The sequence below is a fragment of the Oryctolagus cuniculus genome, chromosome 5 (genome assembly GCF_964237555.1).
Source record: "Oryctolagus cuniculus chromosome 5, mOryCun1.1, whole genome shotgun sequence".
NCBI classification, from domain to species: Eukaryota; Metazoa; Chordata; class Mammalia; order Lagomorpha; family Leporidae; genus Oryctolagus; species Oryctolagus cuniculus.
The window spans coordinates 167,008,912-167,036,892 of NC_091436.1; the positions used below are offsets into that span (position 1 = coordinate 167,008,912).

Consider the following 27,981-nt stretch of genomic DNA (forward strand, 5'->3'; position numbering starts at 1 on the left):
ACTCTTCCTCACAGCCTGTCAGGTTTCACTGTAGTAGTAACAGCTGACTACTGGATCCCCTCTTCCTCGCTAACAGAACTCTGGTTTCGGCCAGGAATCGAACGTGACCACAGCACTGCTCTAAGATTCTGTGATGCTCCAAGATTCTTGATGCTTCGCCCAGATGAACAAGAGCTCTGAGCAAAGAACCAATGAGAAGCAACACCGCAACAGAACTTAAGCATTATCATTTATATCAGCGTATCCTGACTCTGCCATGTGAATTCTACTACCATCACCTCAATGCACAGAATGAAGAAACTCAGATTTGGAACGGAACGAGTCACTTACAAGGGGCAGTTCCTGGAAACCAACTTCTGCCTTTCACTCCGACTTCCAGCGTCAGTTCCCTACCACGGAACACCTCCCTAGACAGGCAAAGGATAATTCATCTTTAGAAAAATAAATATAAAGACCCAGTCTTACTGCTTTGCTCACCTATATTCGGTGAGTACGCTACAGTCAGAAACATGGAGTACATACAGGCAAAATTTTGAAAACATACACAAAAATATGGTTCACAATCAATATTCTGGGGCCAATGCTGTGGTGTAGTGGGGAAGCCACCCCCTCTACCACTGGCAGCCCATATCAAAGTGCTGATTCCAGGCCTGGCTGCTCCACTCCCAGTTCAGCTCTCTGCTAATGCGCCCGGGAAGACAACAGACGATGGCTCAATGGCCTAAGCACCTGCCACCCACCTGGGAGACCCAGACGTTGGTCCAGGCTCCTGGCTTTTATCTGGCCCATCCAAGGCCATGGGGTATCTGGGAAGTGAACCAGCAGAAGACTGATATCTCTCTCTCTCTCTCTCTCTCTCTCTCTCACCTTCTCTACTTTTCAAATAAATAAACCTTTAAAAAAGACCAATATTCTATAGATTAGCATGGCCAATCATTTCTGACAATGTAATATTCAACCAATCATGAGAAGTTATGCATTTTGCTTCAAATTCCCGGATCACATTGGTGGTATTAACACGTTACGGGTTAATAAGCACCCAACAGGGGCCGGCGCTGTGGTATAGTGGGCTAGGCCTCAGCCTACTGCACCAGCATCGCAAATGGCTGCTCCTCTTCCCATCCAGCTCTCTGCTGTGGCCTGGGAAAGCAGAAGAAGATGGCCCAAGTGCGTGAGTCCCTGGACCCACGTGGGAGACCTGGAAGAAGCTCCTGGCTTCAGGATGGCCCAGCTCCAGCCATTGTGGCCATTTAGGGGATGAACCAGAGGATGGAAGACTTTTCTCTGTTTCTCCCTCTGTGACTCTCTCAAATAAATAAAGTAGAATCCTTTTTTTTTTTCCAAAAAAGCACCAAATAGTAGTAGCCTGCCGAATTTTGAGGTTGATATTAATATTCCAGGAATTTTTCTTAATACTCACAATCCTGAACATAGATCTCTGAGGCTCAAAACATTACATAGAGAGGAAAATTAAAAGCTGATCATTATTACTGGTTTATCATTAATAATAAATTTTCTGTGTATAGAAAAGCTGCAGCGGGGCCGGCGCTGTGGCTCACTAGGCTAATCCTCTGCCTGCAGCGCTGGCACCCCGGGTTCTAGTCCCGGTCGGGGTGCCGGATTCTGTCCTGGTTGCTCCTCTTCCAGTCTAGCTCTCTGCTGTGCAGTGGAGGATGGCCCAGGTCCTTGGGCCCTGCACCCCATGGGAGACCAGGAGAGGCACCTGGCTCCTGGCTTCGGATCAGTGCAGCGCAGGCCATGGCAGCCATTTGGGGAGTGAACCAACGGAAGGAAGACCTTTCGGTCTCTCTCTCTCACTATAACTCTACCTGTCAATTTTTTAATTAAATGATTTATTTGAAAGGCAGTTAGAGAGAGAGGAAGAGAGAGAGAAATCTTCCATCCTCTGGTTCACTCCCCAAATGGCCACACAGCCTGGCCCAGCCCCAAAACCAGGAGCCAGGAGCTTCATCTGGGTCTCCCATGTGAGTGGCAGGGACACAAGCACTGGGCCACCCTCCGCTGCTTTCCCAGGTGCGTTAGCTGGGAGCTGGACTGGAAGTGGAGAAGCCGGGACTTGAACCAGTGTCCGTATGGGATGCCGGCATTGCAGAACGCAGCTTTAACCCCCTGAGCCACAGCACTGGTCCCCCACACCTGTAATTAACCACAAGTTCCCGGTGGTCACAAAATGCAGATGAGTACACCACCACTCCAAGTTCACCCACAAGTTCCCGGTGGTCACAAAATGCAGACGAGTACACCACCACTCCAAGTTCACCCACAAGTTCCCGGTGGTCACAAAATGCAGACGAGTACACCACCACTCCAAGTTCACACCCGCCTCGACAGCTTCCAGAGTTGAGTCACAAGATTCAGCACCCTCAGCCGAGGCCGGCAGCCTTAGCTGTGTCGGAGACAAACAGGAGCCCCGAGGGCGGGAGGAGCCCCAGAACCGCAGCGCCTCCCCCACCCATCCTCAGGAGGCTTCCTCAAACACTGGGAGTGGGGCGCAGTCTGCGGCTTCCGAACCCCGAGGAGCCCGCGGCACTCCCAGGAAAGCAGTTACCACCGACGCCCGGGAAGGGGAAGCTGCAGCCGGCACACTCCCCTGCCCGGCTCGGAGACCACAGGGATCATCTTTAAACCCGCTGGGACCCCACGTGCACAAGTAAAAGGCCCGGGGCGGACCCCTGCAGCGCCAGCCTCCCTGAGGGCACCAGCCTGCGTCCCAGCTGCTCCACTTCCCATCCAGCTCCCTGCTAACGCACCTGGGAAGCAGTGGAGGACGGCCCAGGGCCCCTGGAGAAGCAGTGGACGGCCCAGGGCCCGGGCCCCGGGGAAGCAGGGGAAGACGGCCCAGGTTCCCCGGGGAAGCGGTGGAGGACGGCCCAGTGCCCGGGCCCGGGGAAGCGGTGGAGGACGGCCCAGTGCCCGGCCCCGGGGAAGCGGTGGAGGACGGCCCAGTGCCCGGGCCCGGGGAAGCGGTGGAGGACGGCCCAGTGCCCAGGCCCCTGGGGAAGCAGTGGAGGACGGCCCAGGGCCCGGGCCCGGGGAAGCAGGGGAAGACGGCCCAGGTTCCCCGGGGAAGCAGTGGAGGACGGCCCAGGTTCCCCGGGGAAGCAGTGGAGGACGGCCCAGGTTCCCCGGGGAAGCAGTGGAGGACGGCCCAGGGCCCCGGGGAAGCGGTGGAGGACGGCCCAGGGCCCCGGCCCCTGCTCCCGCGGGGCAGACCCGGATGAAGCTCCTGGCTTCGGCCTGGCCCAGCCCTGGCTGTTGTGGCCACCTGAGAGTGAAGCAATGAATGGAAGCCCTCTCTCTAACTCTAGCTTTCAAATAAATACATAAATAAATCCATTTACAAAAAAAAAAAAAGCTCAAGACCCTTTCAAAGGGACATTTCCACAGCCCTGTGAGGACGCGCCCTTTTTCCTAAAGGCCCTGCAATAGCGTCTCTAACAGCAGCGGCCAGCGAGCACCACCAGCCCAGCCCTGGAGCCGGCGGGAACGCCCAGTGCGGACCACGCCGGTCAGCACCGACTTCCGCGTCTGCAGGCCCCGCCCCCCGCCCGAGGCCCCGCCCCTTCCGGGGACCCCGCCGGCGCCGCGGCAGACACAGCCCGCAGCGATTTACTTTCGTTTTCGCGGCGAACTCCCTCCCGAGGCCCGGAGGGGAGAAGCGGCGGGGGCGAGTTAGCGCGCCGCCGCCCCTGCCCCTGCCGCCCCTGCCGCCGCCGCCGCCGCCCCTGCTGCAGCCGCAGCCCCGAGCGGGGCGAGGTTGTCCGGCCCGACGCGGGGCAGCGGGGCCAGCGCTCCGCGGGTGCGCAGTGGCCGCCGCGGCCCGGCCCGCCCGCGCCCCGCGCGCGCCAGCTCACCGCTCCCGGCCCCTTGGCCGCGGGCCCCTCCGCCGCCGCGTCCGGCCGCGCTCCGCTGCCGCGCTCCGGGAGGCCGGTCCGGTGGCCGAGCCGTCCGCGCGCCGAGTGACCGAGCCCGCGGGAGGGCGTGGACTGCGGCTGCCCCCGCCCCCTGCCCCGCCGGGCGGAGGAGGGCGTGCGCGCCGCGCGGGGCCGGGCGCCCGAGGGGAGCCGGAGATCGCGGGGACACGGAGAGCCCGGGGCCCGCAGGGAGCCTGCGTGGGGAGTGGGCGTGCGCGCCGCGCGGGGCCGGGCGCCCGAGGGGAGCCGGAGATCGCGGGGACACGGAGAGCCCGGGGCCCGCGGGGAGCCTGCGTGGGGAGTGGGCGTGCGCGCCGCGCCGAGCGCCCGAGGGGAGCCGGAGATCGCGGGGACACGGAGAGCCCGGGGCCCGCGGGGAGCCTGCGTGGGGAGTGGGCGTGCGCGCCGCGCCGGGAGCCGGAGATCGCGGGGACACGGAGAGCCCGGGGCCCGCGGGAAGCGCTGCGTGGGGAGTGGGCGTGCGCCCCGCGCCGGGCGCCCGCGGGTCCTGGCTCCCGGGTTCGAGAGGAGCCCGGAGGCCCGGAGATCGGGAGGACACGGAGACCGCCGGGGCCTGCGCGGGGAGTGGGCGTGCGGCCCGGCGCCCACGCTGGCCCGGCCGGAGGAAGCGTGCTGGGTCCTCCGTGGCCCTCCCCAGGGGGAAGCACCTGCTGTCGGTGTCTACTGAAGCGAGGTGCGCTGTTACCTGCACACGCTTGCGGCCTGTAGGAAGATGTATACGGCGTGTGCGCATCGGGAACGTGAGCAGAGGATCAGAGAATGCCCGGGAGAGGCGGTTGCGGACTGCTACCTGGTAGGCCGATAACGGGAAAACGCGGCAGGAAGAGAGCGGGCAGAGGTCCTCGGAGGCGGCGCCGCAGATGGGCGGGTGCAGAGAGGCTTAGCGGCCTAAGCCCTAGGGGCTTGCATACTGACCCTGCTACTGTTTCGCGCATAGTGGAGGGACTCGAACCTAAACCACTGATATAAACAGTTGCTGGTGAGGTGGTGGAGCAACAGGAACTCTTGATTTAATCCTGGTGGGAATGCAAATTTGTCAAAAAAGAATTTGGTCAATTTCTTACCAAAGTTACAGTTTTTCCATACAGGGCGGCGGTTTTACACCTTGGTATTTGTGAATCGAAAGCTTAAGTCCATACACCTGTGTATGATTTTGGATCACAGCTTTGTTCGCGATTGCCGAGACTTGTAAGGCAACCCAGGAATCCTTCATGGGCGAATGTTAGAAACAACAGAAACCTGTGGTGCATCCCTGCACAGCACTGCGAAGAAGCGAGGGGTGCGTTGTGGGTGGCGGGCAAGCTGCTGCCCGCAGTGCCGCCATCCTGTACGGACGCCGGTTCGTGTCCCAGCTGCTCCACTTCCGAGCCAGTTCCCTGCTGATGGCCTGAATGTGTGAACCCCTGCTACCCCCAAGGGAGACCATCAAGAAGCTCCTGGCTCCTGGCTTCATCTGGCCCCACCCTAGCCACTGCTGCCATCTGAGGAGTGGACCAGGGGATGGAAGACCTCTGTGTCTTCTCTAACTTTCAAATAAATCTTAAAAAAAAAATTGAGTTGTCACAAAAAGACACGAAGGTTTCAGGCATCCCCAGGGCTCTTCCAGTGTATCCTGTTTGGATAAGGGTTGCCTGTGGTATTGGTCATTGGTATCTTCTGCTTTGTCAGTCTTTCTACAGATTTATCCACTTCAATGATCATTTCAAAACATCAACTTTATTTTCTGTTAAGTTATTTGACTTCTACTCATATATATATATATATATATATATTTGACAGGCAGAGTGGACAGTGAGAGAGAGACAGAAAGGTCTTCCTTCGCCATTGGTTCACCCTCCAATGGCCGCTGCGGCCTGCACATTGCGGCCAGCGCACCGTGCTGATCCGAAGGCAGGAGCCAGGTACTTATCCTGGTCTCCCATGGGGTGCAGGGCCCAAGCACTTGGGCCATCCTCCACTGCACTCCCGGGCCACAGCAGAGAGCTGGACTGGAAGAGGGGCAACCGGGACAGAATCCGGCGCCCTGACCAGGACTAGAACCTGGTGTGCTGGCACCGCAGGTGGAGGATTAGCCTAGTGAGCCGTGGCACTGGCCTGACTTCTACTCCTATTTTTATTATTTTCCTTCTGGTTGTATTGGGTATGTTTTGTTCTCTTTTTTAAAAGATTTATTTACTTGAAAGTCATAGTATAGAGAGTGGGAGTTTGTGGGGGTGGAGGTAACAGAGAGAGAGGTCTTCCATCCATTCTGAAGCCAGGAGCCAGGAACCTCTTCCAGGTCTCCCATGTGGATGCAGGGGCCCAAGCACTGGGCCATCTTCTGCTGCTTTCCCAGGTGCATTAGCACGGAGCTGGACTAGAAATGACGCAGCCAGGACATGAACTGGCACCCATGTGGGATGCCAGGCATCACAGGCAGCAGCTTAACTACAGCCTGTTGAGATTTTCCCAGTTCTCTGGTTGCCAAGTAATGTGGGGTTGGGTTATGTATGTTTGGGATATTCTGAAATATTGAGCTTTAATTCTATAGGAATGCCATTTTTGTTTTAGCAAGATATCACCCTGGTAGTTGCAAGCCACAAGTTAAAATGGAAGGCCAGTGGACACTTTTCTCAGAGCCTCTGTGGTGCCGTTCAGACCTGTCTCGTGTGAGCAGCCCAGTGGGCAGTCTGTAATCGGAGCAGCAAGCTCACCTTGGCGTTGAGTCGAACGTCTCTGATAACGCCGCCTGGGTTCAGAGCCACATGTGGGTGATCCAGCGATCAGCCTCGAGTTCCTGACACCGCTGGTCTCCCTGTGGCCCCCTCAGGACTTCTGGTTTTAGGGGGCTTCTATTCACACTGCAGACAGAAAGCCAGGGCTTTACTTGCCTGCTACGCCCAGTGCTTCAAGTGCGCCTCTGTCCAGAGCCAGGCGGTGAAAGAGGGGCGTGCACTGGGCCTTGGCCCCGACTCCACGGTGGCCGCAGAGTCCCTGATCGGAGGCACAGCTCTCTTCTTCGGAGTCTGGCTTTCGCAGGCTCCGTTTGTTGCCACCGCAGGGTTCTTACACACTTGAGTGTGCAAGAAAAGAAAAAAACGGAGGATGTCACACTCCGCTTGAATATTAGGAATTCCGTTCAAGCCAGAACTAGGGGGCTTCTCCTAGAGTTGTTTCTGTCTTCAGCCTGTGCCTCCTTGAGAATTTTTGGCTGCGATTTCAGGCTGAGGGATACTACAGGAAACAGGGGTGCACGCACTGCCAGGCTGCCTGTACCTGGATTCTGGGCTTGCAGATCTTCCTGCTGATACTTGCTTTTCAGATCCCTGAAGCAGCTGCTCTCAGCACCTACGAGGGCTTCCAGGCGGCACTCAGTGGAGAGACAGGATGGAGCAGGCTCTTCCATCTCATCCAGGGCCAGAATCAGGACTTGGTTTTTATTCCCGTCAAACAAAACACAATCTCAGATCCAGACAATCGTGCTGGTGAGTGCCGCCAAACATTCAGGGAACAAAAGATCTGACTCTTAATCCAGAGAATAAAGAAAAGAGATCCCCCTCCCAGCTCTGTGTTAAAATCCGACAAGGACGGGAGGAGAAAACGACCGGTGAATCTGACTCATCAGCACCAGTGTAAACTTTGTAACCCAACTACTAGCAAACAGAAATAGGACAAGATAGCATAACCAAAGTGAGTTTCCCCGGGGCATCGGAACACGCTTCCGAACATTCGATGACATTCAGCAGCCATTCGTCACGCTAAGGGGGAACCCTTAAACACTTCCGCGTAGAAGCCAGATGAGGGCACCTGTCACCCCCGCACAGAAGGTTCTAAAGCCACGGCCCCAGGGCTGAGGTCACAGGGTCCCTCTGGGGAGGTGCAAAGCTGCACTGCCACGCGGAGCGCTGAGAGCTCCAGTGCCCGCCCTGTGGCCTGTAGGACGGACAGGGAGCAGCAGAGGGGGGTCTCCCACTAGGGAGGGAAGCAGGGATGGTGGCAGGAGGAGGACTTGGCTTTCTGAAAACAGAGACTGAGCAGAGTGCGCGTCCTGTGCTGGTATATGAATATCTACTTACGTATCTAACAAGAGCAAACAGCAAGACGAAGGAGAATTTTATCACACTAGGAACCGTGTGTCTCCCGTTCCTCTAGTCGCACGCCCCTGACTAGTGCCTGCGCTATTTTGGGGAAAGTCAAACTGCCACGGTTTCGGCTTCTCTGCAGCTTCCTCCTGGGCACGCGGGGAACAGCTGGAGCTGTGTGCCCGGGCTCCTCGGGGCGGAGTCCGGAGCCCCGCAGCCTGCAGGGGTGAGTCCACTTACCCTCCAGGAAGAGCAGACACGCTCTGCGCCCTGGAAGCGGGGCGTCGCCAGGCTCCGGTCCCTTTGTAGTGCAGACTTCGTGTGCAGGTGTTCATGGTGTGTCCTTTATATGCAGTCCTGGGACTCGGGAGCGGGAGGAGCAACACGAAAGGACATCAACCAGGGACTGCTCTGCCGCGAGGAGCAACACTTGGTTCTCACCCGGAAGTCTTGTTCTGCCGGTATCCATGAAATAGGATGGAATAGGCTAAATCAGGCTCATGAAAGCGGCAATCCTAGAACCCGCCTGGCCTGACAGTTGTGTAGTCCTATTTTGCTTACATGCAACAGTTAGTTAGTTTGTTTGTTTGTTTGTTTCTTTCTTTCTTTCATGATTTATTCATTTGAAAGTCAGAGTTACTCAAAGAAAGGAGAAGCAGAGGCAGAGAGAGGTCTTCCATCCACTGGTTCACTCCCTGAATTGGCCACAACAGCCGGAGCTGTGCCGATCCAAAGCCAGGAGCCTGGAACTTCTTCCGGGCCTCCCTTGGGTGCAGGGGCCCAAGCACTTGGGCCATCTCCTACTGCTTTCCTAGGCCATAGCAGAGAGCTGGGTCAGAAGTGGAGCAGCTGGGACTAGAACTGGCGCCCATATGGAATACCGGCGCTTCAGGCCAGGGCATTAACCCACTGCACCACAGCGCTGGCCCCACATGCAACACTTTCTATGACAGCGTTTTATACGGCATACATAACACCACACTTTTTCCTATTGAGTTTATAGCATTTTCAATAAAAGGGACATATTGGACTTAGTCAAACCCATATTTAGGATTCTTCATTTAAAAAAATCTATAATTTGGTGATTTTTAAAAATAACTCCCTTAGGATAAATTCTCAAGAATGAGGCTAAAGTATTAAATGTATGTGACAAGTTTTCTTCATAAATTATGTCTTTACTTTCTGGAAGAAAAAACAAACGTCATAGTAGTAGTGGAAAAGATGGCTCCGTGATCATATCTGTGACTAAAAATCATTGTAAATGGAGACTAGGCCCAGGCTGTATCCTGGGGATGTGAATCCAGACGGCGTCAGGGTAGCCTGTGAAGACGGAGGAAGATTGCATGAGCTGTGTAAACACTAGCTCATGGAAGTTCATTACCATGTGGGTCCATTGTTTATCAAGAGCATTTTTGCACACCGTTAAATGGTAGCAGTCGAAACCATGCAGAAAGTTAAGCCGCAGAGGTTTCATACAGACTCACCAACTGCAGTACAGAATGACTAAGTTACAAGGAAGCTTCGAAGACACCCACCCCAGGAGGGCAAGCGTGGAGGTTACTGGAGATGGTTTGCTCCTGCTGGAGCTGGTCTGAAGTGGCCAGGAAGCAGCAGGGGAGTACAGGTGTGCAAGGACTGTCCAGGCCGGAGGGGACAGACGCCAAGGCAGCGTGGCACGGGCAGGGTGTGGTGGCTGTGCAGACCCCCCCACGCTGAACTTCGGCTCACTCTAGAGGAGACGTGGATAAAGGTCCATGAACACCCAGGGAGTGTCCAGTGTGGCGTGGTTGGGTCCTCACGACACCTCCACTGCTTTTCTCGTTCATGATGCAAACGCAGCAGCGAAACTGGTCTGGGAGCCGAGGGCCTCACACCACGCAAGTGTCCCGAGCTCCACCCGAAGCCTCTGCTCCCCGCCAGCGTCACAGAAGTAGGAAAGCCTGGCCCCTTGCATGTCGGCCAATGCCAGTTTACTAGAAACCCACTCCTGAGCGTGAGGACAAAGTTCACAGAATGCAGGGCTTTTCCTGTAAAGATCTCTGCAGTTTCCTGATCCCGCCTGGGGCAGGGCCCGGGACGCGGACGTGCAGTGGAGAAGGGGGTTTCCGGTGGGCAGCAAAGCCTAGGTCCTCACTTCCCCCAGGGGAGCAGCTCAGAACCACCGGCCGGCGGCTTCCTGCTAGACACGGGTTCCTCCCAGGAGGAGGCCTCTCTCCCACCTGGGGCCAGCCTGCCGGAAGTGGTTCCAGCACAGCTGCCCACCACTGTTTCCAACACAGCTGTGTTTCAGCCGCGATGCACAGAGCTGTCACCCAGCCCTGGATGGTGAGTACAGAGCAGAAACCGCACCAAGAAGGGCTTGTCCTGGACCCCGTCACGATGGATTCGGTCCGTCAGTTCTCACACGGCTGCACTAGGAGGCACTGTGGACTCTCCATCAAACTTACTCACAGAGAAAGGGAGAGAGAGAGAGAGAGAGAGAGAGAGAGAGAGAGAGAGAGAGATTAGGGCAGAATACGTTATCATTTCCCAAGTCTGATTGTTTTTATGCTCAGAATCAACTCTTCTTGAAAAAAATATTGTATTCATTCATTTTAATGCTAAAGAGAAAGAGAGAGAGAGAGAATCTCCTATCCACTGATTCATTCCCCAAAGGCTAGCAACGGCCAGGCCAAAGCCAAGAGCCAGGAGCTCAATCCGAGTGTCTCGCATGGGTGGCAGGGACCCAGCTACTTGGGCCATCGCCTGCTGCCTCCCCAGGTGCTCGCTGAGGACGCTGGCGGTCAGAGCAGGGCTGGGACTTGACCTCAGGCACTCAGGGTGCGTGAGCATCCCAAGTGGCGGCGTAACTGTGACCCGAGAACCAGCTCTCACAGTCCATCGTTGAACACCCAGGGGTGGCTGCGTTGTTCCGAGGTGGGGGGAGGTTCGGGTGCCAGGACACAAACGGTTTTGAGAGAGAAACTCACGGCTTTAACAGGTGCAGAGGCCACAGGATGTAACAATAGTCTCTCCTGGGCCCAGCGGATGTGGGTGTCCTCTCTGGCCCCTGTCCCAGGGTGGGTGAAATCAGGGCTCATTTATCCTGGGAAAGGTAGCAGTTGGAAGAGGAGCAAAAGAGATGTTTTTAAAGAATTACAAAAAAATTTGTTTAAATCTGTTTAAGAGGGAGAGTGACAGAGAGAGCTTCCATCTGCCCTTCACCTCCTAGATGGTCACAACAGCTGGGCTGGGCTGGGCTGGGCTGGGCTGGGCTGGGCAGCAGGAACTCAATCCAGGCCTCGTGTGGGTGGCAGCACCCAATGCCTTGAGCCGTGACCACTGGCCCTGCCCCACCCAGGATCTGCATTGGCAGGAAGCTGGAGTCAGAGCCAGAGCAGACGTGGATAATAAGCCAGGAGGACAAACTCCAGTCACTGAACAGAAACGCTGTCACCGCAGGAATAAGTCAGGAGTGGAAGGAGAAACAAAATCCCTGCCACTCGTTGTCATTTCTGGTGTACGTGCCTGTGTCCTTCCTAGTTTAACAGTCATTTATAGGGCCCGTGCTGAGGTATGGAGGGTAAAGCTGCCACCTGCAGTGCTGGCATCCCATATGGGCGCCAGTTCAAGTCCCAGCTGCTCCACTTCCAATCCGGCTCTCTGCTGTGGCCTGGGAAAGCAGCGGAAGATGCCCAAGTCCTTGGGCCCCTGCACCTGTGTGGGAGACCCGGAAGAAGCTCCTGGCTTCTGGCTTCAGTTCAGCTCAGCTCCAGCCATTGTGGCCACTGGGGAGTGAACCAGCGGATGGAAAACACATTCTCTCTCTCTCCCTCTCTCCCTCTCTCTCCCTCTCTCTCCCTCTCTCTCCCTCTCTACTTCTCTCCCTCTCTCTCCCTTTCTCCCTCTCTCTCCCTCTCTCTCCCTTTCTCCCTCTCTCTCCCTCTCTCTCCCTCTCTCTCCCTTTCTCCCTCTCTCTCCCTCTCTCTCCCTCTCTCCCTCTGTCTCCCTATCTCCCTCTCTCTGCCACTCTGTCACTCTGCCTTTCAAATAAATACAAAAATCTTTTTAAAAAATACTTCATTTAGAATGTGGTCAGTGTTTTTCCTCTTTATGTATACTTGTTGAATAAACATTTGTTGAATGATAACACAGAAAAATAAATAAATAAACAATGAATGTATCTGGAAGAGTGGAAGTCTACCAGGTGGAAGAATCTGGGAAATCTAAAGTTCATGAAGCTCCTTAATAAACCCAGTAAGCCCACCTTTCTCCTGCGCACACCCCTGACGAGCCTGCTACAGGCATTAGCCATCGTTACCATCAGTGTTGAGCTAACAACAAGCTAGCATTCTGGGCTAGGGCGGGAGGCACACAGACGCATCCACCGGCTCATCCCCATCCCCGAGTTAGAGGAGGACACAGAGTCCTTAACCGGCCTGAGTGCCGTCCTGAAGCCGAGGCTCAGTCCAGAGTCAGCCACCAGAGGGAGGCAAGTGCACACTCCAGCTCCAGCCGTGCCCAGTACTGTGCAGCGGCTGGGTCAGGCCCCTTAGCTCCCTGAGGGTCAGTCTAGAGTCCACAGTGCCCCCAGGAGCCCACCTGCCTTCCTTCGGGCTCCCACACACAGCGTCCAGGGTACCGGGCTGTAGAGCGTGGAGCAGTGGCCTTGCTGACTCAGATCTGGCCGAGGCATGTGTTTGGAAGCGATACCTTGAGAAGGAGGACTGCCTGTGCCACTGATCAATTTTGTTTTTTTAGAAAGAGGAGAATGTGCACTCATCAGAAAAACCACGAGGGTCTCCCTTAAGTTCTAGAATCTTCCAGGCACGAGGCTGGTTTGCAGCCTCGGTGGCCTTGCACATTCCGTCCTGGCAATGCCAGGTACAAGGGCTCCCGCACTGAGAGCCGTGGAAGCCGCGGTGTGGGCACCGCGTGAGCCATCGCACTGGACCAAGGGCCTGGGCACTCAGCAGCCAACCAAGACCCTGGAGTCCTGACTACAGCCATCTTGTTGCCTGCACAGAAATGGATTTTGAGCACCATTTCTTGATGTACTTCCTAGGAATACGTGTGGTGCCAGTACTGACCACACTGCAGCCTGAAGTTTAGAAAGCTACATAGTTCTAACAGGAGGAAAAAGGAACCTTAAATACCACTCCCGCAGCTTCCTGAACTGTGGCCTACTCCTGAGTTGTATCTCTGGGCAGAGACCTCTTCTTAGACTGAAGAACCCTGGGCTGCAGAGAGAAGCTGGGGAGAGTGTGCCATACCTCAGCAGGCTCACCCCACACACGGTGGGCAGCCCGGCCACGTCAGAATTCACGCCCCTCATCAGGAACACAGGGGCCCCGCCTCTTCAACTCTGCATGAGCTCATGAGGTGTGAGTGTGTCCAAGACCACGCAGCTTCCAGGCTATTCCCGAGGATATGATGCGCGTGCTAAACTAGAGGGAACAGGTGGGTGAAAAGCACCAAAGGACAGGGATCCGTGTTGGAAGAAGGGGCTACCTGCTCAGCCAGTGACGTCTGTCCAATCAACTTGGGAAAATCCAGCCACAGTCACTTTCAACCAATAACCAACACGCAAGGCAACAATGCAGGTAGTTAATGGATACAGCAGGTAGCACCAAGAAGGGTGGACAGGTTAGCTCCACCTGGACAGGTCAGGAAGACTTCCCGGACAGGATATCCTGGAAGTGGACTTCGAGGGGTACTCAGGATTTTCCAGGCAGAAGAGACTGAAGATGAGAAGGAACGAGGTCATTGTAGAGAGAAAGCATTCAGCTGACTCAAGAATTCTGTGCCCAAGTGGGAGGCTCATGTGTGCCATGCTTGGGATATTTGTGGCATTCAAGGGAGGCAGGGAGGGTCCACAAGGAACCAGACTGGAGGGTAGGTAGGGCCATATCTCCAAAAGGTCCTAATTGCCATGCTAAGAAATTCGGATTCATTCTGGAAGCAGTGGGCAACAACGGAAGGTGTTGTTGGAGCTGGACAGTTAACTTAGAACCTTCGCAGATTTGTGTGTCGGTGAGACCTGTGGGCAGCAATGTAGAGAAGGCCAAGGTTGGAGGTTAGACAACTCGTTAGGAGATGACCATAGAATAACAAAAGCGTTCCAGGCCCCACAGGACCAGCATGGACATCTGGATTCAGGGCGCTGTCACGGGAATGGTCAAACCCACAGGCCTGAGCTCCTTACCAAAGCATGAGTCAGCCCCCCACCCCCACCTTGTGTCTTCTGCGCACGCCCCCCGCCCTTGTCGTCTGCCTTCTGCCTCCTCCGCGGGGTGATGCAGCAGTGGGCTCTCAACAGATCCTCAACTTCTCAGCCTCTGGAACTATGGGAAACACTGAGAATCTCTGTCTTTTATAAAGTAGCAGTGTGGGCATTGTGTTACAGCTGCACGCAACGAGCTGAGACACACCTCATCAGGGCTTCCCATTCTAAGGAACACAGCACAGTAACCAGAGTTATTAAAATGCACGGCCAGTCTTTCCTTGTGCTTCCAAACAATGCTGAAGGGAGCACAATTCAAAAGGCAAAGTGACACAGCAGGCCCACCCCCCTGGGTGGGAGCCATTGGAGAGCAGGGTCCTGCCTACCTACCCTGTGGATTCTCACACTCCTCACTCGTGGGCCAGCAGCAGTTGCTTAATGGGTGCTGAGTAGGTGTTTGTCGACTCCCCCTGTGCAGCCCCTCAGCCTGCAAACCCACGGCTCCCCAGCCGTCACTCACTCGCCTGCCCCCCTCTTGCACGTGGACCCAGGCGCACCTGCCTGGCGGAGTCTGCTCCGCTTCCAGACTTGTAGACAGCTCAGGTTCCGTGCTGGAAGAAGAGGCTGGGAACACTGAGGTGTCATGACTCTGTCTCCATCACATTCGGGACACTCCAGCTGAGGGGTGACAAGGACCTCTCGGGCACCGTTAATGGCAGGAAGGCAAGGCTGGCCAGGACAGGTGGTACTGGAACAGCATCAGCCTACAGACTCGAGGGCTGGAGTGTCACTTGGAGGAAGAGGTGCACTGCTGATTCCACCACGTGCCAAGCAGTGTACTACACTGAGCGCCTTAGCATACTAACATTCGAAGTCATACATGTAAGCCCGGTGAGGTCACCGCTGTTACCTTTGAAGTCATACATGTAAGCCCGGTGAGGTCACTGCTGTTACATTTGAAGTCATACATGTAACCCTGGTGAGGTCACTGTTTCCATTTTTCAGAGAGGGTGGCCATGTGCCTGATGTCACAGAGCTAATAATGTGCACACCTGGACTTCAACTCAAATCTGTACAGCTTCAGGGATCAAAACTGTGACGCTGTATTTTATTTGTCTAAGAGTTTAAAAATGCTCATTTGTCTTGAAGGAGAAAACTAGAATCTGTCCTAGTGCCAAAATTGTTTTTTTTTTAACTTTGCTTTGCCTTCTTTTTCAATCTATTGTTTGGATGCAAAAGAGAAAGAGAACAGCACTGTTCAAGAGTGAATTTGTGAGAAAAATCTATCAGTGTGATTGCCTCAGTAGAGAGACCTGAAACCTGATATCAGATAACACCATAGTAATCAATCACAATATTTTGTGCACTTCCTTTTAAGTTAGGAACCAAAAGTTTGTATGCTCCCAAAATTCATATGTTGAAATCCTGACATCCAACGTGATACTCTTAGAATGTGAGTCCTGGCCAGCACCACGGCTCACTAGGCTAATCCTCCGCCTTGCAGCGCCGGCACACCAGGTTCTAGTCCCAGTTGGGGCACCGGTTCTGTCCCGGTTGCCCCTCTTCCAGGCCAGCTCTCTGCTGTGGCCCGGGAAGGCAGTGGAGGATGGCCCAAGTGCTTGGGCCTTGCACCTGCATGGGAGACCAGGAGGAAGCACCTGGCTCCTGGCTTTGGATTGGTGCAGCGCCGGCCATTTGGGGGGCAAACCAACGGAAGGAAGACCTTTCTCTCTCTCTCTCTCTCTCTCTCTCTCTCTCACTCTCTCTCTCTCATTGTCTAACTCTGCCTGTCAAAAAAAAATAAAAATAAAAATAAATAAAATAAAAATTAAAAAAAAAAAAAGAATGTGAGTTCTTTGGGCAGTAATCGGACCATGAGGGTAGAGTCCTCATGAATGGGATTAGTGCCCTTATAAAAGGGACCCCAGAGAGACTCCTCTCCCTCTTTCCACTATGAGAAAGACAATGAGGGGGCTGGCATTGTGCTGTAACTGGTAAAGCCACTGCCAGCGATGCGGGCATCCCACATGGGCACCGGTTCGTGTCCCAGCAGCTCCCTGTCCAATCCAGCTCCCTGCTAATGCACCTGGGAAAGGCAGCAGAGGACGGCCCAAGTATCTGGGCCCCTGCACCCATGTGGGAGATGCAGATGCAGCTCCTGGCTCCTGGCTTTGGCCTGGCCCAGTACTGGCCATTGTGGTCATCTGGGGAGTGAACCAACAAATGGAAGATCTCAATCGCACGCTCTCTCTCTCTCTCTCTCTCTCTCTTTCTGTCTCTGTCTCTCTCTGTGTAACTCTGACTTTCAATAAATGAATAATTTTTTAAAAAAAAGAAAGAAATACAATGAGGAACTGTGGTATGGAAGACGGCCCTCACCAGAACCTATCTCCTTGACACTGAACTTTCAGCCTCTGGGGCTATGAGAACACACACACACACACACACACACACACACACTTCTACTGTGTATAAGCCAGTCGATAAAACTTTGTGACAACTCCATAGAAACTCTGGGAGAATCTTGAGAAGGGAAAATAGGACCAGTGCAGATTTGGGGGTCAAAGCAGACTGCTGTATTCCAATATTGTTAAAAAACCATCTCTGGCCCATAAGCCTGGCTGGCAGCTCTCGAGAAGTGGCCCAAGGTGTTCACTGGCCTGCACGTGGACCACTGGTACGAGTGCAGCACACTGGTGTTAAAGGCACCACCAGTTTGTTTCCCCAAACACCCATGCAGAACACTTACCGTGCCATCCATTATGTGGTCACGGAAGGACAGTTACTGAATTAGGCAAAAGGAATTCTCTGAATTAGAGATGAAATGTGACCCAGTCACTCCCCAGTGATGTGACAGCAGCCCTCAGCTGAGTCCACGCGTGCAGGGCACACGCATGATGTGACTGCGGCCTCAGCTGAGTCCACGCGTGCAGGGCACACGCATGATGTGACAGCGGCTCTCAGCTGAGTCCACGCGTGCAGAGCACACACATGATGTGACTGCGGCCTCAGCTGAGTCCATGCTTGCAGGGCACACATATGATGTGACAGCGGCTCTCAGCTGAGTCCACGCTTGCAGGGCACACGCATGATGTGCCCTCGCAGCCTCAGCTGAGTCCACGTGTGCAGGGCACATGCATGATGTGACTATGGCCCTCAGCCGAGTCCACGCGTGCAGGGCACACACATGATGTGACTGTGTGACTGAGGCCTCAGCTGAGTCCATGCGTGTAGAGCACATACATGATGTGACTGCAGCCTCAGCTGAGTCCATGCGTGCAGAGCACACACGTGATGTGCCCTCTCAGCCTCAGCCGAGTCCACGCGTGCAGGGCGCACACCGGCTGCAGCTCTGCCTGCTCGTTCATCTCTCGGGAAGAACCCACTGCAGACCTGGTCCTCACTGCACACGGGTGAGAGCGTTTCCCCACCACCACAGGGGAAGAAAACCAATTCGGGGGAATTCCTCTCGATCATAGTGGAAGAAAGCCATGGTCAAATAGTTGTTATATTCAAAGTAGAGAGATAGTGAGTTTTTTTACTATAGACTCTTAAAATAGTGTTCATCTAACACTGTTTTCACTGATAATTTGCAAGATTCACGTTTATTTGATTTTTACAGTGCATAGGATTGGAAAATAGGATGGAATAAATCATATACTCTCAACATGAAACAGAAACCCCTTATTAAAGTAGGATGGATATAAGTTGACTATTCCAAGTGCATGGTTTTACTCCTATCCTGGAAATACAGATACTCAACTTACAGAGGTTGACTTATAATTTTTTCCTATATTTATAATGGTGCAAGAGTGATGGTCACATGAAGCCATACTTTGGATTTTGCATTGGATCTGTCCTGGGCTAGTGGGGCACAATCCAAGCCTCCCTGGGAAACCTGTGACACTCTGCAGTGCCCTGTGCTGCTAAGCCAGGATGCACAGGAGGCTGGGAGGGGTTAATACATATTTTAAAAGAGTTATGTATTGGGGCCGGTACTGTGGTATAATGGGTAAAGCCACTGCCTGCACTGCCAGCATCCCATGAGGACACCGGTTTGAGTCCTGGCTGCTCCACTTCTGATCTAGCTCTCTGCTATGGCCCAGGAAAGCAGTGGAAGATGGCCCAAGTCCTTGGGCCCCTGCACTCATGTGGGAGGCCCAGAAGAAGCTTCCTTGCTCCTGGCTCCTGGCTTTGGATCAGCCCAGCTCCGGCCATTGTGGCCATTTGCTGAGTGAACCAGCAGATGGAAGACTTCTCTTTGCCTCTGCCTCTCTGTAACTCTACCTTTCAAATAAATAAATAAATAAATCTTTTTTAAAAATAGTTATGTATTTATGAAAAAGGCAGAGAGAGAGAGAATTGTTCCATCCATTGGTTCACTCCCAAATGACCTCTATAGCCAAAGCTGGGCCAGGCTGCAGCCAGGAGCCAGGAGCCAGGAGCCAGGTCTCCCACATAGGCAGGGCTTGAGCCATCATCTGCTGCTTCCCAGGCACACTACCAGGGAGCTGCACCAGAAGCAGAGATGCTGAAACTCAAATCAGCGCTCCGGTAGGAGACGCAAGCGTTTGGCTTGACCCACTGTGCCACACGCCTGCCCCAGGGTTAACACATTTGTAACTTCCCGTGTTTCAGCTTATGAAGGCGTTGGTTCATGCTGAACATTGGAACCAAAAGGACACTGACGTTTGCTCTCAGCCATGGCCTGGCCACACCCGGACAAATATCAATCAGTTAGGAATGTTTTTGGTTTTGTCTTCTGAAAACCCGAAGGAATTTGATACTTAACCCAAAGCACAAAGAACTAACCTGAGATCCTGAGGCCTGAGCATCATCTGTCGGGGGGGGGGGGGGTTCAGGTAACGGGGAGATCTGCACTGGGGACATCTCACAGACTCTGTCACCTCCCCCAGTCCCGGTGTGAAGGGTTGTCACGGCAAACGTCCCTGCAAGGCTTGTCGTCTTTCTGGAAAACAAAGTGTCAAACGCTCTGCTGTTAGAGCTGCACTAAAACTGCACGCTGAAACGAGCTGGGGCAGCAACAATGACAAGGACAGAGCCCAGATTTGTGAACGATCCGTCCAGAAACAAAGGAGAGAGTGTCGTGCATAACACGCAAACTATCGGCTCCATTTCACTCTCCCGGGAATAGGAGTTGAGAATCAAGCAGTGTTATTGTTAAGGATTTTAACCCTCATCCCCAAATCCCATGTTTCGTGTCTTGGACCATGTCTTTTTTCTCTGAAGATTTTATTTATGGCTCCCATCTGGAGAATGCAAAGAATGTCTTCATAGCTGTGGATTGTCATCCCACCAAACCTCTCTTTTTAAATTGTATTTATTTATTTGAAAGGCAGAGTTACAGAGAGGCACAGGCAGACAGAAACACAGAGGTCTTCTATCCATTGATTTACTCCCTAAATGGCCACAGTAGCTGGAGCCGGGCCAATCTGAAGCCAGGAGCCAGGACTTTCTTCCAGGTCTCCCACATGGGCTCAGGGACCCAAGGACTTGGGCCATCTTCCGCTGCTCTCCCAGGAACATCAGCAGAGAGCTGGATCAGAAGTGCAGCAGCCAGGACTTGAACCGCTGCCCATGTGGGATGCTGGCACTGCAGGCTGTGGCTTCGCCCACTACGCCACAGCACCGCCCCCCGCCCAGGGTGCACTTTGGTCAGGAGGGGTTTACATCTCAACCCTCAGGGGGCACCAGCATCACTGGGCACGGTCCATGGGTCATCACAGGGCTCTGTGGCCCCCTGCTGTCTATGCATTAGGGCATATTCAAGACAATCAGCCAGGGGCTAGTGTTGTGGTATAGTGGGTAAAGCCACTGCCTGCAGTGCAGGCATCCCATATAGATGCCGATTCGAATCCCAGCTGTTCCACTTCTGATCCAGCTCTCTGCTATGGCCTGGGAAAGATGGCCAGTGGAAGATGGCCTAACTCCTCGGGCCCCTGGGAGACCCAGAAGAAGCTCCTAGCTTCCAGCTTCAGATCGCCCCAGCTCCAGCCATTGCAGTCATTTGAGGAGTGAACCAGCGGATGGAAGACTTCTCTTGGTCTGTCTGTACGTCAAAAAAATTAAAGCAAAACCAGCCAGTCTGACATCAAATGTACCTAGAGTCATCTGCTACACTGCTGTGGGGTCCAAAGCTTGTGTCTCCTTTCATTTAACCCCACAGATCTCCAAATTCCCTCAGCTGGACTCCAACCCTTGCACCCTACATTGAAAGAAATGCTGGGGGTTTTTGCTTCCAGCCCTTGAGAGGTCAGCAGACTGGAAATCCACCAGCACCCATGGTTGCGACTGCCATTCTAGGGTCCCTGTGAGTCTGTGCCCTGCACAACCCTGTCAGCTTCAGTCCGCTGGAGTGTGCATGCCCTTGATGGTCCAGCAGGCCCCAAGGAGGGCCTCCAGGTGTCACTCACCTGCACTCCGCCATTGTCCTCAGAGCACAGCATGCTGCCAATGGGTGTTGGCAACAAGGTTTCTAAAAACAATGCTTATCTAGACTTATTCTAATAGTATTCTCTTTCATGCAACAAATGATCATACATATATGAACGTAAATGCTATATAATCTGATTTAGAGACAATAAAATGAATGCTTGGAGTATCCATGACCTGGCTTGGAAACAGACCAAGAATAAACCCCATGAAAGACCTGCACGCCTCTTCCTACCACATTACTCTTCTGAATATGCTGTTACCATTTTAGTACACGAGCGTGAATCCCCAACCGACTTTTTATTTGGCAGTAGAAAGCGATACTTTGCACCCTCTTTCATTTCTCACTCAGCTTGAGAATTATGAGATGTGTATGTCATATGTGTGTGCTTGAGGCTAATTTTTTTCCTAGACTGTAAGACTACCAACGCCTAATTCTGCACAGCAAAGTTTTGAAAGGGCTGCATTGCACACTGCACACCAGCAGCACGCACGTCCTCAGGAATGCTTGGACCTTGGGATTCCTCCTGACCGCTGCATGTAGAAAGGCCCAGCACTGTGCCCTAAATCTGCTGACAGCATAATTAAGCTGGCATCTTAGCCTGTGCTCGTTAACTGAGTGTGTGTGTTCTCTTGCATGGAATAAACTTGTATTTGTGAGTATGTGTGCATGCGTGTGCGCGTTCTTTTATACGGCTATTTGGAGCCTTTATTCTTTGCTAACAAGAATCCAAGAATATAAATATCCTTCAAAATACTGTTTGAGATACATCACCCAAGTTTTGAAAACGAAGTACTGTCAGCCCTGTGTACCTGTGGGGTTCCACAGCCTTGGGTTGAAAGGAGGGAAAAAACAAATCTCATTTGTACCGAAAACACGCAGACTTTTTTTCTTGTTGTTATTCTACAAGCAACATGGGGTAACAACTGCTCACATGACATTCACACTGCATTAGGTCTTATAAGTCATCCGGAGTGATCTACAGGATCCGGCAGGATGTGTGTCAAGCATATTAAATAGGACGCCAAGGAGCAGCCATTTCGTATCGGTGGGGCTCCCAGAAGCGATCTCTCCCAGATACAAGGGACAACTGTATCTTAATTGACATTCAGCTTTAAGTGCTTCTAAGAACTTCCATTACAATTTCAACATATATCCATGAGTTATTGAAAAGAGGACCGTCAAATTTCTAGTTCTGCATTTTCTTAGTTCTATTTTATGACTCCTATTTAATTACATTTTGATTAGAGTGCTTTCTTTATGAATTCTTTGAAATTTGTCCAGATCAGAACATTTATATTGTCAATGAATGCTTGAGAAAAATATGAAATTTCCTAGTGCTGGGTGCAGTGATTTTTATAGACCTACTAAATCCATCTTGCTCACATATGCATCCTTTTAATTGAATCTGCTTGATTACCACTTACTAAGAGTTGAAATCTCCCACTCTGATAGACTCGTCAAGTTCTTTTTATAGTTCAATGTTTATAATTCAAAATTATTTATGAAATACATAGGAGCTTGGAATCAATATAGCTTCATAATGAAATCATCATTACACAGAGACTTTTATCTCTAATAATGGTTTTTGCTTTGTTGTCTCTTTTTTGATATTAATACAGCTATCCTGTCCTATTTTTTTAAAGATTTTTATATTTATTTTTATTTGAGAGGTAGAGTTACAAGCAGAGAGAGGGAGAGATAGAAAGAATGGTCTTCCATCTGCTGGTTCACTCCCCAAATGGCCTCAATGGCCAGAGTTTGGCTGATCCAAAGCCAGGAGCCAGGAGCTTCTTCCAGGTCTGCCATGTGGGTGCAGAAGCCCAAGCACTTGGGCCATCCTCCGCTGCTTTCCCAGGCCATAGCAGAGAGCTGGATCAGAAGAGGACCAGCAGGACACAACCCATATGGGATGCCAGCACTGCAGATGGAGGCTTAGCCCACTATGCCACAGCACCAGCCCTTCTGTCTTCTTTTAAGTTAGTATTTTATTGGTATATTTATGCTATCTTTTTACCATTACTTATCATTGTTTGAAATATATCTCTGTAAACTACAGATAGCTAACTGTAATTTTAAATCTATTTTGACTCTTAACACTTAATCATTTACCATATTTTGAGATTACAGATATATTAGAGCTGTACATATTTTATACCTACAAGTTGTCTTACTTTTACTGTTCTTAAATTCATATTTTCTTTTAGATAATCATATTTTATTCTCACTCTATTTTTCTGTATTTGAAAAGCAGAGTTACAGAGAATCAGAGTCAGAAAGAGAGAAAGAGAAAGAGAGAGAAAGAGAGAGAGAGAGAGAGAGAAAGAGGTCTTCCATCCGCTGGTTCACTCTCTAGATGGCTGCAACAGCTGGAGCTGTGCCGATCAGAAGCCAGGAGCCAGGAGCTTCTTCCACGTCTCCCACATGGGTGCAGAGGCCCAAGCACTTGGGCCATCTTCTACTGTTTTCCCAGGCCATAACACCGAGCTGGACTGGAAGAGGAGCAGCCGGGACTTGAACTGGCACACATATGGGATGCTGGCACTGCAGGCAGTGGCTTTACCCGCTACACCACAGCACTGGCCCTCATTTTTCTCTATTAATTTGGTCTTTGATTTCCATTATTTTAATGCTTCCTCTTGAAACTTGAGTACACACATCTCACTTAAAATCTAAAGTTAATCATTAAGTATTATTACACCCTCCACCTAATGTTATCATTGCCCAGCGTTTATGGCTGTACTGACTGTTAAACTGTGAACCAGAGTGTCTGTCACTGTTTTATAGTCACTGTTCAGACTCACCCACGTTTACCGTCTCCTTTGTTCTCCACTTCCTCTTGCAATTCAGACCTTCTGTCCCTGCCCAGTCATTGCCATTCCAACAGCAACAAAATTCCCTGAAATTCCTTCCATAAAGTCTGTTCATAGAAAACTGTATTTCTTGATTTTGTTATATCTTTTATGCTAATAGTTGAAGGAGAAGTCTAGATTTAGTTACTTTTTTCATCAACATATTGTTGATACCTTCCACTGTTCTTGGTTTCCATTGCTGCTGCTGAGAAATCTGTTGTCAGCTGAGCTGTTTTTCCCTTATGGGTGATCTATCTGTTCCTTGCATTTTCTTTTGTGTCACCACACTGTGTCTGGATACTGGTTTTGTTTTATTTATCCTCCTTGAGATATGTAACACTTACTAAATCTGAGTACTAATATCTTTTATAAATCCCAAAGATCCCTAGCTCTTGTCTGTTTTGAAATATGGAGCCCCTCCATTTCCTCATTCTAGAAATCCAAATAAAAGTACTCCATCCTCAAGCCTCTTAAACCTTCGTTCTATCCATTTCATTCCTTATTTGTTCAGATTTTTAGGTTCACTAATTCTGCATCTGTATCTAATCTATGGTTTAACCTACTCAGTGAGTCTTTAATGTCTATATATTTAAATTCTAGAAGTTCTATTCAGTTACTTGAAAAATTGAGAGGCACAGAAACAGACAAAGAGAGAGAGCTCCCATCTGCCATCTCACTTCCCAAATGCTTGCAATGGCTGGGCAAGGCCAAAACCAGGAGCTATGAATGCAACCTGGGTCTCCCATGTGGACAGCAGAGACCCAGTCACTTGAGCAATCACCTGCCACCTCCCAGGCTGCACATTAGTAGGAACTTGAAGTCAGGTGTGGAGCTGGAACTCCAACCCACACACTCTGAAACGGGACTTGGGCATCTTAACTGCCAGGCCACACGCCCACCCCATGTATCCAGATTTTTAAAAATGGGTCTGATCACCTGCACATGTCTTTCTTTAAACATTTTATCCATGGTTATTTTGTGCTACATATTTCACAACGCCAGTATTGATCCTCACGAGTGACTAGAATCTGTTGCTTGGTGTTTTCATTCATCCCCAGCCACGATGTTGTTTCCTTGTGTGTTTGGTGACTGGGGAGGGCTTACGTTCGGCAGATCTTCCTCAGGGGGAATCCTGGCAGGCAAGAGGTGTTTTCTCCAGAGACAATTTCTGTTTACTTTTCTGTACTAAGGTTGCTGTCATTTGGGGCCACTGGATTTCTCCCGAGTTTGCAGATGTAGACTGAACAAATTCCAATCCAGGATCCTACGGTGCAGGAGTGGAGAATGAGACAGATGGCTGCTTCCCCTTCAGGGCAGTTGTATTTCCACCCACCTGCTCATCAAGGTGGGGAGCTTGGATGCAGGGTCTCAGTTAAGCTGCCCATACACCCGAGGTCTAGTCTTGTTAAGCTGTTGGTATCAATGTTATGACCCTCAGGCAGCCTGAGACCACACCTGCTTACCACTCTGCCCTCAGCAACTAGTTTTTTTGCTGTTGTGGGGTGGGAGGTTGGAGGGATGTATTTGGCTATTTCCCTCGGTTTCCTGTCATCTTGGTGATGTATTTAAACATGTATTTGTTGTGATTTCTCTAGCATCTAGGTTGTATTGTAGGAGGGCTTCTCAGAACATTGTCTGCCACAGAGCAGAAAACAAGCGATTATATGGCAAGTCTATCTGTTTTCCACAGTGGCTGCACTAATTTACATTCCCACCAACAGTGTGTATAAGTGTTCCCCTTTGTCCACATCCTTGTCAGCATTTGTTACTGTGTTTTGGAGTTCAGCAATTCTGACCGGGTGAGGTGATATCTCATTGTGTTTTTGATTTGCGTTTTCCTGATGGCTATGATTTTGAGCAGTTTTTCATTTATTTGATGGCCATTTGTATTTCTTCTTTTGAGAACTACTGAAGTCCTTTGCTCATTTCTCCACTGGACTGGCTGGTTTTTTGCTGTTGTTGCCGTGAGCTTTGTAAGTTTCTGATGTATTTGGGATATTAATCCTGTGTCAGATAGGTGGTTGGAGATACTTTTCCCCATTCTGTTGGGTGTGTCTTCACTCTATTGATCATTTCCTTTGCTCTGCAAAAGCTTCTGGGTTTGACATAGTCTCATTTGTTTGGTTTTTCTTTTGTTGCTTGTGCTTTGGGGGTCTTGTCCCAGAAGTCATCCCATACAACAGTGTCTTGGAGTGTTTCCCTACATTTTCTCCCAGCAGCTTTGTAGTCTCAGGTCTTAAATTCGGGTCTTTTACCCATCTTGAGTTGATTTTGGATATGGTAATAGGTATGTATGTGTGATAGGTAATTTCATTCTTCTACATATGTAAATCCAGTTTTACCAGCACCATTTATTGAAGAGATTAACCTTACTCCACTGTATGATCTGAGCACTCAAATCAGTTGGGTGTATGTAAGTGGATTAATTTCTGGGCTCTCTGTTCTGTTCTATTGATCTACATATCAGTTTTTATGCCAGTATCAAGCTGTTTTTAATTACTATAGCTTTGTAGTATGCTTTGAAATTGGGTATTGTGATGCCTCCAGCTTGGTTTTTCTTGCTCAGGATTGCTTTGGCTATTTGGGGTCTTTTGTGATTCCATACAAATTTTGGGATTGTTTTTCCTAACTCTGTAAAGAATGCCATTGGCACTTTGATAGGAACTGCATTGAATCTATAAATTACTTTAGGTAGAATAGAAATTTTAATGATATTGATTCTTCCAATCCATGAGCAAGGAATACCTTTCCAATTTAGTGTCCTTGATGATTTGTTTCATCAATGTTTGATGATATTCATTGTAGACATCTTTCACTCCTTTGGTTAAACTTATTCCTAATATTTTATTTTCTTTTGTAGCTATTGTGAATGGGATTTCTCTGTGAGTTCATCATTAGAATACAAAAAAGCTACTTTTGTGTGTATGTATGTTTATGTAACTTTACTGGTTGATCAATTGTAACAGCTTTTTGGTAGAGTTTTTGTTTATCCATGTGTAACATCACATCATCAGAAAACATGGATAATTTGACTCCCTCTTTTCCAATTTTGATGCCCGTTCTTTCTCCTCCCTAATTGCTCTTGCTAAAGCTTCCAGTATTATACTGAACAAGAGTCATGAAAGTGGACATCCTTGCCTTGTTCCACATCAAGAAACGTATCCATATTGCTGCAAATATAGTTTTGTAAAATTTGTTTTATAGCTGTCAAACCAATGATTAAGAATGTTATAAAACTAGTTTTTTTTTTTTAATTTGTTTTTATTTACTTGAAAGGCAAAGTTACAGAAAGAGAAGAGGAGGAGGAGGAGAAAGAATCTTTCATCCACTGGTTCACTCCCCAGATGGCTCAACAGCCGGGGCTGGGCCAGGCTGATGCCCGGGAGCCTGGAGCTTCTTCTCAGTCTCCCTTGTGTGCGCAGGGGCCCAAGCACGTGGGCCACCTTCCATTGCCTTCCCAGGCCATCAGCTGGATCAGAAGTGGAGCAGCTAGGACTGGAACCAGTGCTCATATGGGGTGCTGGCACTGCAGGTGGTGGCTTTATCCAGCCTCTATACTACTATAGTTTTAATCTGTGATTACTTTAAAATTTACAATAAATGAATGAAATGGTCATTTTGCCATTCAATTATTGTTTATAGCCATTGTCTATATTCCCACCATAATAGCATCTTTTTGCTTTTTATTTATTAAACTGACTTGGTGAAGTATTACGCCTTTTTATTGTAGTGTAATTTAAAAATATATCATCTCAAAAGCTAAAAAGAAAAACAAAAGACAAGGAGAAGGAAAGATGGTGGGAGGGAGTGGGGGAGGGAGGGAGTGGGAAAGGGAATATCATTATGTTCTTAGAATTCTATGTATGGGGGCCGGCGCTATGGTACAGTGGGTTAACGCCCTGGCCTGAAGCACCGGCATCCCATATGGGCGCCGGTTCTAGTCCTGGCTGCTCCTCTTCTGATCCAGCTCTCTGCTATGGCCTAGGAAAGCAGTAGAAGATGGCCCAAGTCCTTAGGCCCCTATATCTGCATGGGAGACCCGGAGGAAGCTCCTGGCTCCTGGCTTTGGATCGGCGCAGCTCCAGCTGTTGCCGCCATCTGGGGAGTGAACTAGTGGATGGGAGACCTCTCTCTGTCTCTCTCTCTGTAACTCTGCGTGTTAAATAAATAAAATAAATCTTAAAAAAAAAAAAGAATTCTATCTACAAATCACAGTGAATCTGCCAAAAACTAATTAAAATAAATAAACCCTGTTCCTGAGATCTCAGCGAAACCATGATTTATGGAGGACTGAGCACCTGCTGGCACCTGGCACATCGGGTGGGTGACTGCGCAAGACCAGCCTTCCTGCCTCGCAGCTGGGGAAACCGAGGCCTGGAGATGTCGCTGACCTGCTCGGGGCCACTCAGCCAGGCACCGGCAGAACCGGGTCTGGACGCTCGATGCTGCATCCGCC

At 50.8% G+C, this 27,981-nt stretch overlaps 4 protein-coding genes across 7 annotated transcripts in view; 2 read left to right on the forward strand and 2 right to left on the reverse strand.

Moving 5' to 3' along the window:
• The window catches only part of RIPK1 (receptor interacting serine/threonine kinase 1), a 48,683-nt gene extending 44,671 nt beyond the window's left edge, over nt 1-4,012 (reverse strand). For 2 of the 3 annotated variants that reach the window (XM_070074480.1, XM_051855901.2), the window contains exon 1: nt 3,876-4,012. The gene's annotated coding sequence lies outside the window, so the exon portion shown is untranslated. Of the gene's footprint in view, nt 1-330; nt 408-3,875 lie in introns of all 3 variants that reach the window. The other variant, XM_051855900.2, reaches the window with a different exon arrangement.
• The window catches only part of LOC138849893 (collagen alpha-1(I) chain-like), a 34,235-nt gene extending 6,514 nt beyond the window's left edge, over nt 1-27,721 (forward strand). The window contains exons 2-3 of the mRNA XM_070074947.1: nt 3,556-4,749; nt 5,032-27,721. Coding sequence (XP_069931048.1) covers nt 3,556-4,664 — 1,109 coding nt within the window. The 3' untranslated portion in view covers nt 4,665-4,749; nt 5,032-27,721. The remainder of the gene's footprint in view (nt 1-3,555; nt 4,750-5,031) is intronic.
• Nucleotides 1-27,981, forward strand: part of SERPINB9 (serpin family B member 9) — a 220,342-nt gene that overhangs the window by 94,417 nt on the left and 97,944 nt on the right. The window lies entirely within an intron of this gene.
• Nucleotides 8,258-27,981, reverse strand: part of NQO2 (N-ribosyldihydronicotinamide:quinone dehydrogenase 2) — a 48,140-nt gene continuing 28,416 nt past the window's right edge. The window contains exons 7-9 of one of the 2 annotated variants that reach the window (XR_011388853.1): nt 19,032-19,188; nt 13,270-14,036; nt 9,049-10,459 (exon numbers count right to left, since the gene is read on the reverse strand). The gene's annotated coding sequence lies outside the window, so the exon portion shown is untranslated. Of the gene's footprint in view, nt 8,473-9,048; nt 10,460-13,269; nt 14,037-19,031; nt 19,189-27,981 lie in introns of those variants that run through there. The other variant, XR_011388852.1, reaches the window with a different exon arrangement.